The following is a 10,717-nucleotide window of genomic DNA, read 5'->3' on the forward strand; positions in this document are numbered from 1 at the left end:
CCCCGCATTGGGCTCTGTGCTGACAGCTCAGAGCCTGGAGCCTGCATTGGATTCTATGTCTCCCTCTCTCTCTGCCCCTCCCATGCTAATGCTGTCTCTCTCTCTCAAAAATATATAAAACATTTTTTTAAAAATTTTTAAAGGCTATGCTAAGTGAAAGAAGCCAGACACAAAAGGCCACGTAGCATATGATTTCATTTATTTGAAATGTCCAGAAGAGGCAAAGCTGTAGAGACAAAATAGACTAATGGTTTATTAAAGGGGCAGGGGGCAGGGGCGATGGGCCATGACTGCTGATGTGCGCAGGTGTCTTTTGGGGGTGATGAAAAGGCTCTTACCTTAGAGATGATGGTTGCACAATTCTGTGAATATACTAAAAACCTGAGCTGTACATTTAAAATGGTGAATTTCTTGCACTATACCTCTCAGTAAGACCGTTACATAAATGAGGAGCATAACTCCCTACTCCTTAGACATGGGTTGTGCACAGCAACTTCCTTCCCGAAGTTCAGCATAGAAAGGGGTGTGAGCGGAGAAAAACTGCAGTAGAGAAACCCAACACTATGTCAACCAGGTGACCGAAATCACCATGCACAGTCACACATCATGTGGATAGCAGGTGCTCTTGAAATGTGTGATTAAAATGGCACATTACCCATACGGCCTTTCTCCCAATGACCCCAAACCCCAGTATCATTAGGAGAAAAACATCCAACAAATCCAGTAGAGAAGCGTCCCCTGGAATATGTGACAGCCATTCTCACAACTGCCAAGGTCATCGCAAACAAGGAAAGCCTGAGAAACTGTCATAGCCAAAAGGAGGCCCAGGAGAGATGACATTGGTATGTAACATGTTATCCTGGATGGGTTCTTGGAACAGGAAATAAGCAAATAAAACTGGAGTTTAGTTAATAATGTGTCATCGGTGGGTCGTTAATTGTAACAAATGTAGTATATGGAAACTGTCTCTACTCTTTTCTCAACTTTTCTACAAGTCTAAACTTATAAAAAATAAGGCCTTATCAAAAATGTTTTTAATGTTTTTTTTTTAATTTTTGTTTTTTATTTATTTTTGAGAAACAGAGAGAGTGCGAGCAGGGGAGGGTCAGAGAGAGAGGGAGACACAGAATCAGAGGCAGGCTCTAGGCTCTGAGCTAGCTGTCAGCACAGAGCCCGACATGGGGCTCAAACCCACGAACTGTGAGATAATGATCTGAGCCAAAGCCGGGCGCTTAACCAACTGAGCCACCCAGGCGCCCCAATGTTACTTATTTTTAAGAGACAGAGCACAAGCAGGGGAGGGAAAGAGAGAGGGAAACACAGAATCCAAAGAAGGCTCCAGGCTCTGAGCTGTCATCATAGAGCCTGACGCAGGGCTCAAACCCACAAACCATAAGATCATGACCTGAGCCAAAGTCTGATGCTTAACCAATTGAACCACTTAGGCACCCCTAAAACAAAGTGTTTTTAAAAACAAATGAGGTCTCACTGTGCCTTGGGAAATCTTCAGTCTAATGTAACTTTCTCCAGAGTCACCAGATATTAAAAGAAAAAAAAGGTACCATTTTCAAATAAAGTTTTTAAACACCAGCTCATAAACAATATGAAGCAGATTTCTTTATTGCAAGACTTCTCAGAGCCTTTACTTTTCAACATTTCCCAATGTTATTGGACTCTTTCTTTGCATAATGCCTGTCAGTGCCCTTCCAGTATTGACAATTGCTGTTTTATTTCAGTGATTCCCAGACTTGAGAATTTCATGAACTGGTAGAATTTCAAAAAAGAAAAAAAAGTTTGGGGACTGACAAAACATCATCAACTTTTTATTAAAGCAAATTAGGGATCTTTAATTTTTTTAATTTTATTTTAGTATACATTAAATTTCATTGAGCTTAGTCCAGGAAACCCCCAAACAAAATAATGTAAATGTCCAATAAGAAAAGAATAGATAAGCAAATTGTGACCTGGTCACACAATGGAATACCACTCAGCAATACAAAGTCATGAACTAACACACTAATGCATCTAAAAGTGTATATACTGAATGGAAAAAAGCTACAGATTTTAAAAAAATTCATACTTTATTATCCCCTTTATAGGAAGTTCTAGAAGAAGCAATAGAATGCTGACATACAGAATTGAAGGAAAGAGATTTCAGACGGTACCATTGGCAAATAGGGATCTTTAAAAAACAAAAAAAGGGCATATGGTATCCTCATCCTTTCCTAAAAGGAAGGCGATTTCAGCGCCCCCCAGAGGGAAGTGCGTATTTAGGTCGTGGAGCGTCCCCTGACGTGCAATACACTAACGCTCCATGGTCTGTATGTTTCTCCTTTGGCTGTGGATTCATCAACCAGCTTGGAGCCCTCGACCTTGGGATCACCTTGGGAGCTTGGGGTTCTTTGGGCAGGGGCAGCGTTGACTGTTTCTCCCGTGCTCTTTCCCCAGAGGCCCTCGCCTTCAGCTGCTTCACGGAGCTCATGAAGAGGATGAACCAGAACTTCCCCCATGGAGGCGCCATGGACACACACTTTGCCAACATGAGGTCGCTGATCCAGGTGTGACCCAGTCCTGTTCACCAGTATAACTTATTCCAGCTCAGCCTAATGGACCTCAGATCCACTTAAGAGCCACATTTAGCATCACACAGCATGAGCCAGTTCATTAATTTTGTTTATTCCATTGTTCATTCATGGACATTTGGGTGGTTTCCACTTTCTGGCTATTGTGAATTGTGCTCCTGTGAACATTCACTTACAGGTTATGTGGACTGATGTTTTCATTTCTCTTGGTGATACACTTAGGAATGAGATGACGGCCGCACCGTGTTACGTTCCCACTGACCACGTGCAAGAGTCCCAGCTCTCTCCTTCCTAACACGTGGTTGTCCATCGTTTCGGTTCTCGCCATCCTAGTGCACGTGCGGTGATAACTCATTATGGGTTTGATCTGCACTTTTCTGACTAATCACCTTGAGCATCTCTCATATGCCTTGTGGTTACTTGCATATCTTCTTTAGAGGAGTGCCCAGGGTTGGCTTCAGCTGGGTTGATTTTCGCTTCCAATCTTTTGCCCATGTTTTAGCTCCACCTGGCTGTAGGGGCTGTAGTGGTGTCCCATAGGAGGATATGCCAACATCTGTCCCCTCTGGTCCCGCCTCGTGCCAGGAGGCTGATGCCAACCTTTTCTCCCGCTGGCAGATTCTGGACTCTGAGCTCTTTGAGTTGATGCATCAGAACGGGGACTACACTCACTTCTACTTCTGCTACCGTTGGTTCCTGCTGGATTTCAAGCGAGGTACTGACTTCAGACTGAGACCTTGTTCCCAGACCGTTGGCAGCAGACCCTAGGGGAACAGGTACTGAGGAGGCGAGGCTGGGGGTGTTGGAGCAGAGCCAGAGGAAGAGAGTAACGCCCATTTATCGAGTTCTGACTGTTGGCTCACCTGCCTTATTTCACAGTGACACTAGGCAGTAGGTGTTGTTACCGTAGCGGGAGTCTCACACAGAGAGTTATGACACGGAGGCTTTACTTTCCAGGAAGCAACTTTATTCCTGCCAGCACCACTCAGTTGGGTTTGTACCTGAAGAACTGATCCCCGAATGCCGCATGGTGTAGTTTTTATATATTTTTTACTTCTTTGTCTCCCATATATGGTAACACACGAACATGCAGTCTAATTAAGTAGTCTCATGTTACAAGGTCATGAGGCATGTTGTCACACACACACATAGCCAGGTTACCTTGAGGGGTTATTTTCTTTCCTTAGGGAGGGGACCCCATCACATTACAGTCCCCATTTTACAGATGGGGGAACTAAGGCTGAGACTTGAATTCAGAGGTAGGACCAGTAGAGCCAGGATCTCAGGCCACCTCTGTCTCCCTCCCAAGCCCAGTGAGTTCCCTTCTATTCCATTCTGCCGCCTGTCAGAGACAAGGTGTCCTCGGACTCCTGCAGCATGTTGCACGTGTGACTTAGAGATGACGTGGAGTGAGTACACTGCTGTTATGCAAAGTCGGAGTGATGCTTCTAAGAATATCTACCCTACAGGCAGGTGTTTGTTATACACCGGGCAGTGTGCTGAGCCATGTTTGGGTATTAGTCCTGCAAGCCTCATCCCATGTACAGAGGAGGAGAGAGAGAGAGACACTGGTCGAGGGGTAGTAACCAGCCCAAGGTCACCTTGCCAGGAAGCGGTGGGGCTGATTCAGACTGAGTTTATTGGACATAGGAAGCCTTGCTCTCACCCCTTGTTCTCTCCAGTTTCTTGACTCGCCCCACAGGCAGCAGCGAGCTCAGCGTGTGTGCAGGGACAAGGGGACACTCCGTGGGTGCTAAAGGAGATATAAGGCGCAGGGGGAATGGGGGCTGCTAGTCAAGGGGCAGAGCAGGGACAGGTCAGTAGAAATCAGACCCGGTTATGCTGAGTTTTTCCCCTTTAGAAGTTGGAAAACTGGCATCCGCCCCCGCCCCCCGTCTGCATAGCCTTTTCTACAGATGGGGAAAACGGACGTTCCCATGGTCAAATGAGAGTCTGGGTCTCCTACCTCCCCCTGAGCTCTGTCTGCGGTCTGCTGCACTAGGACAGAAGTGCAGGACACAGCTGGCCTGGGATTCTCCCAGAGGGAGGGTGGCACCGTGAGCTCTTGGCTGACCCTCCCCCCATGCGTGCGCGCGCTGGTGTCTCACGCAGAACTTGTCTACGATGACGTCTTCTCTGTCTGGGAGACCATCTGGGCCGCCAAGCACGTCTCGTCCGCCCACTACGTCCTGTTCATTGCTCTGGCTCTGGTGGAGATCTACCGTGACATCATCTTGGAGAACAATATGGACTTCACGGACATCATCAAATTCTTTAACGGTACCCACGTGACCACGGTGTCGTCTGAGGGGTGTGGGCTTCTGACAGGCCCCTTCCTGGGGCCTCAGAGGGGACATAGGGGGTCCCGGCCACTTCTTAGGTCTATTTCCAAATGGAAGAGTTGACATCTTGTTACACTGCGAATGCATTTTTCTCAAAAATCCGGCAGAAAGAGCGAGGGTGTTGAAATCAGGCTCAGGGGCAAAACCTGGCGCTCCCACTAACCCATTGTGCCCACGGATAAGCCATTTCCCCTCTTCCTAAGCATCTGCTTCCTCATCTGTGAAATGGGGTAAAAGTGTCTGCTTTGGAGGGCTGATATGCACAAAAGCAGGCATAGGAGGCATTTGACGTGGCATGAGTGGGGCACGGCCATTGGAATCAGACAGATAATGGATTCTGATCCCAGCCACTCAGGTGCTGTTTGGCCTTGGACAAGAGACTTTGTGTCTTTGGGCTTTAGATTTCTTAAGGTAGAATGCTACTAACTCCTCCCTCGCAGAGATATTGGGACAATTAAATGAGAGCAAGCATAAAGCCTATCACATGAAACCCAGCTCATATGAGGGGCCCCATCGCTGGAAACTATTGCTACCGTTATCACTATTTAAAATTTTTTAAGAATAAGGGGCACCTGTGGCTCAGTCAGTTAACCATTCGACTTTGGCTCAGGTCATAATCTCATGGTTTATGACGTCAAGCCCCACATCTGGCTCTCTGCTGACAGTTCAGAGCCTGGACCCTGCTTTGGATTCTGTGTCTCTGTCTCTCTCTTCCACTCCCCCACTCACGCTTTGCCCTCCCTTTCTCTCTCTCTCTCTCTCAAAAATAAACAAACATTAAAATTTTTTTAATGTTCTAAGAATTTAAAAAAAACACATTTTTTAAAGAGGGAGGGCACTGTGGCTGGCTCGGTTGATGTAGCATGCGACTCTTGATCTCAGGGTCATGAGTTCAAGCCCCACACTGGATGTGAAACCTACTTAAAGATTTTTAAAAATTTAATTTTTTTAAAACTAAGGAAGATCTTGAGAAAAGCAAAAGAAAGCCGCCTATGACCTTACCCCAGAAACATGATTTTTTAAATAAGCTGTTGATTTTGGAATAACTAGATTTACAGAGATGTTGCAAAGATCGTACAAAGAATTCCTGCGCTCCTTCACTCAGCCACCCCCAGTGTCTCTGCATCGCCTGGTCCTAGAACTTCTGTCACAAGGAACTAACATTCGTACATTGCTATCAACAAAACTACAGACTTGGGGCGCCTGGGTGGCTCAGTTGGTTGAACGTCTGACTTTGGCTCAGGTCATGATCTCACAGCTTGTGAGTTCGAGCCCCGTGTCAGGCTCTGTGTGGACAGCTCGGAGCCTGGAGCCTGCTTCTGACTCGGTGTCTCCGTCTCTCTCTGACCCTCACCCGTGTGCACACGTGTTCTCTCGCTCTTTCTCTTCCTAACAACAACAAAAAAACCCCAAAACTACAGACTTGATTTGATTTTTTCTACTCCAATGTTTCCCAGCCCAAGAAACCACATGGCGGTTAGCGGGCTCGTTAGAAAAACTTCTCTTTTCCCTCCCATCTTTTCCAGCCATGTATTTGTTACCTCACAGAATCCAATTGTCTCCCTTTTTTTTTCCACTTAATACTTTAATAACTGTCTTCCATTGAATCATTTTTAAGACTGTAGAACATGCCTTTAGCGACTGTCCACAGCTTATGGAGCAATCCTCTATTGTTGGGTAGAGAGACTGTTTTCAGTTTGAGGGTGTGTACCCCTTGTGTCCCTGTAAAATTTTCACAGCACCCCAGGCCAAAATTCCATTCTGTAAGTAGATCCAAACCACTTGATAACTGTTTATATCCTAACAACTTAGCAGCTGTTTGCAAATATAATACATATTCGTCCAAAGAAAATAATATTTTTATGTCATCCTCTTTTTTTTTAAGTATATTCACTTATTTTGGAGAGAGACAAGGACAGCATGAATGGGGGAGGGGCAGGGAGGGAGGGAGAATTCAAAGCAGGCTTCCTGCTGTCGGTGCGGAGCCAGACACAGGGCTCAGACTCACAAAACTGTGAGATCGTGACCTGAGCCGAAACCAAAAGTCAGATGCGCACTCGGCTGAGTGACCCACGTGCCCCTTTATTTCATTCTTAAATAAGTACAACAGTTAATGGGATAGGTGCCCCTGTTCGGCTTTGTGCACCTTCTTAAGCATTGGAACAAGATTGGACACCCCCACCTTCATTTTCTTCCTGTTTCACAGTGATTTCCACGTGGTGTTTTGCTTTTTCTCAAACGTGCTTTTTCAACTGCTTGCAGAAAACCTAGCATTAGAAAGATCTGAAGTCACTGATGGGAACGTAGGGCCATGTGTGACCTCCCTCGTGTTGCCAGTTTATGTGGTGTTGAACAGATAGGGACTATCATTAGGTTTCCCTCACAACTCACAGAAGTGGCACCCTGGGATACCTTGGTAGCCAGTTTGGGAACCATGGTCTTAGTCCCTTTTTTTCCCCAGCAAATTAATTTCCTTCCTTCCTTCCTTCCTTCCTTCCTTCCTTCCTTCCTTCCTTCCTTCTTTCCTTCCTTCTTTCTTTCTTTCTTTCTTTCTTTCTTTCTTTCTTTCTTTCTTTCTTTCTTTCTTTCTTTCTTTCCTCCTTCTTTCCTTCTTTCCTCCTTTTTCTTCTTTTTTAAGTCTTATTTACTTATTTTGAGAGAGAGAGAGAATGTGTGTATGTGTGCACGCAAGGAGAGTCAGAGAGAAGAAGGGAGACAGAATCCCAAGCAGGGTCCACACTGTCAGCACAGAGCCTGATGCAGGGCTTGAACTCATGAACTGTGAGATCATGACCTGAACTGAAACCAAGAGTTGGACACTTAACTGACTGGGCCACCCAGGTGCCCCAATACAGTAAATGATTTCTTTATGATAAATGTCTAGGTTTAGGATTATTCTCTTTCAAGATCCAATCACTTTATGTAGCTCTGAATAAAACTGGGTTTTGTTCCTCCCCGCTCTCCTGTTGCTCCCTTCTTTTGTATCTTCTAACACCGATGATGTACCCAGCATTGCTTTCTCAAAAGGTTCACCATCATTGGGTTTAAACGAGGCAGGTGAAAAGACCTTCCTTTTTTCGAGCACTGTGAACCAACATCATGTCGTTTGATCTCACGGTACCTGTGTGAAGCAGATACTGGTGCCATCCCCATTTTACAGACGAGGATACTGAGGCCCAGAGTTGCAGGCCTCCTCCAGAGTGTCTGCTTCTGGAGCTGCTCTGGAGATGACGCCAGATGATAATGATGGGGATGCCCCAGAAACACCCCCCGCCTTGTAGAAGCTGCAAGTGTGGCCTAAGGATGGACACAGAAGGAAGCTCATGACATTTTTGCCTTCTGCTCTTTCAGAAATGGCTGAGCGGCACAACACCAAACACGTCCTGAAGCTGGCCCGGGACCTCGTATACAAAGTGCAGACTCTGATTGAGAACAAGTGAGGGCCCCCTCACCCGGGCCCTGTCAGCCCCGCCGCCTCCTGCCTGTCCAGCCCGCTCTTCCTCCCGGCCGCCCCGGGAGCAAGGTCCTGATGTCTGTTCAGGAGCGGGGACTTCTGTGCAAAGATGAACCACCCCGACTTTGGCCGCCAGGCAGGTGGAGTAGAGGATCTGCCCCTGAGTTCAGCCTTACGGTTTCCCGTTTGACCAAAGATTGTCCAAGTCTGGGATCTCCCCCTCGTGGGAGTTGGGGTATGTCAGTGGATGGAGGGAACATTTCGTTTGTGGTCGTCAGAAATGTTGATTCTCTCTTATTCTGCCCCAACCCCTCCACGCTGTTTAGTCAGAAGAGACTTGGGGAGGGAATTTTTCTTGGGAACTGGTGTAGAAGAGGTCTGTGGGGCTACCTCTCGATTCTGAAAGGGGCCTCTGGAGACGTTCCAGAACATGGCTGGCAGGCTTTGGAGCAGAGTTTCCGCATCTCGCTTAGTGTTATTGACACAGTGCCGGGTAAACTCTGTCCTGAGAGGGGCCGTCCTGTGCACTGGAGGAAGTTAAGCAGCATCCGTGGCCTCAACCTGCAAGATGCCACTAGGGCCCGTCCCCCACCCAGCTGTGACAACCCCGAGCAGTGCCAGGTATTGCTGAATGTCCTCACTGGAGAGCCAGGGCATAGAGGAGGGGCGCACTCGCATCTCCTTCCCCTCTGGTTTAACCGCCTGCATCCTAAGGCCTCTTCCCATTCAGAAAGGGCACCCGGGACTCCACATGTCTCTCGACCTCTCTCTCGGGGTCTGGATTCTGTTTGCTGTCCTCTCTCATTTCTGTTCTCCTCTCCCTGACCCCAGGAGGGACTTCTTTTCTTCTTTTCAGGAAAGCCTCTCCCTGGAAGAGCAGTGCAACAGTGAGAAGTTTGCTTAGGTGTGAGTTAGCCTGAGTTCCTGTGGGTCCAGCCCAGAGCCCTCCAGGCCGGGCGGAGTCCACATCCCCTTCACCACCTCCTAGGGAAGACCTGCCTCTCCTTCTGCACTTTGGGTCTGGCGCTCCAAAGCTTGGAAGGTGTGTGCTGCTGAGGCTCCTTCCAGGGATGTCGGGGAGGCTGGCTTTTCCCCAGGTGCCTCGGTTCATACAGCACCAAGGAAGAAGGGGAAGGCAGAGGTCAGCCAGGGTAGACCGTCAGGGTGTTTTCCTGGGAAAAACACGCTGATGAACTCGCACCAGGACCATGGCTAAGTCTGGAAACGCTCCCCTCCGCGTCTTCACACAAAGGGTCGCCAGTCACAAATAGACCCTGAGTTAGCTGCCTCACTCCGCCTCCCTGTCCTTCTGATAGAGCGGTCCTGCCAGCTCTCTTCTGAAAATGTGCAGGAGGGAATTGGGAGAAACAGGTTGGAAGCCTCCTCCCCAGGATGGGAGGTAGGATTTTGGAGAGGGAAGGAGACTCATAAGCACAAGGAAGCATTCATTCATAGAGAGGATACATGCGTCCTCTGTCCTGAGCAAACCAGGAGGAGAAGGAACTCCCTGTCCTGTGCTTGGAAGGCTGTCCCCTTGGCCCTAGTGCCTTCAGCTGCATTCGAACCCCCCAGCCTCCCGTGCGGGGCCTCTTGAGCAGAACGGACAAGACCTAAGTGACCCTTGCCCCCAAGGAATGTGCTCTGTGAGAATTGCATCTCCTCGCTCTGGTCCCCTGCCTTCCCAAGACAAGGGGAAAGTGTGCGCAAGACCCCTCCACATCAAAGTTCACTAGCCACTCAACTCTTCGTCACAGAGGACGTCATTTAGCTAGACCCAGGTCCCAGACCTTCTGATTCTAATTTATTTTTTTTTTGACAGATGAGTCCCAAAGTATAGCACACAATCTCTTCTCCGCCTTCTCTCGTGGTGTTCCAGAGAAGTGTCTGTGGTTGTGATTTGGAACAACTCCTATTTATTTAGCTTACTGTGCTCATTTTGGTCTCTGTACATTGTGTGTGTGTCCTTGTGTCTGGGAACAGAGTGCGTGGGAGTCATTCTGTCTGTGGCGTGCCCTCCTCCTTTTCTCAGCGTCGCCAACATATCTTGTAACTGTTTACTGGAAAGTAGTGTCTATATATAGAGAAAATATATATAAACAGAGACATGTGTGAATATGGGTTATTTTTTCATTTCTGTGTTTCGGGAATTCTTTTAATACAAAGGAAAGAAAGGTTTGCTTTTGAAGACCGTGTCCTCTCAACCCCACCCCAGTGGCCCATACCCAGATGGGGACAGATCTTCATGATAGCTGCCCCGTCTTTCCCCAGGAGGTCCAAGGCAGGTGAAACACTTCTCACCCCCTTGTATCAGTTAGCTGTCACCCTGAGTAATGCCATGT

The 10,717-nt window shown here is 47.6% G+C and overlaps 1 protein-coding gene across 1 annotated transcript in view; it reads left to right on the top strand.

Moving 5' to 3' along the window:
- SGSM1 (small G protein signaling modulator 1) overlaps nt 1–10,491 on the top strand; it is a 61,585-nt gene extending 51,094 nt beyond the window's left edge. The window contains exons 17-20 of the mRNA XM_029922211.1: nt 2,449–2,558; nt 3,201–3,297; nt 4,695–4,862; nt 8,276–10,491. Coding sequence (XP_029778071.1) covers nt 2,449–2,558; nt 3,201–3,297; nt 4,695–4,862; nt 8,276–8,364 — 464 coding nt within the window. The 3' untranslated portion in view covers nt 8,365–10,491. The remainder of the gene's footprint in view (nt 1–2,448; nt 2,559–3,200; nt 3,298–4,694; nt 4,863–8,275) is intronic.
- The last annotated feature ends 226 nt before the right edge of the window (nt 10,492–10,717 follow it).

Source organism: Suricata suricatta, chromosome 14, assembly GCF_006229205.1.
Source record: "Suricata suricatta isolate VVHF042 chromosome 14, meerkat_22Aug2017_6uvM2_HiC, whole genome shotgun sequence".
Taxonomy (NCBI): Eukaryota; Metazoa; Chordata; class Mammalia; order Carnivora; family Herpestidae; genus Suricata; species Suricata suricatta.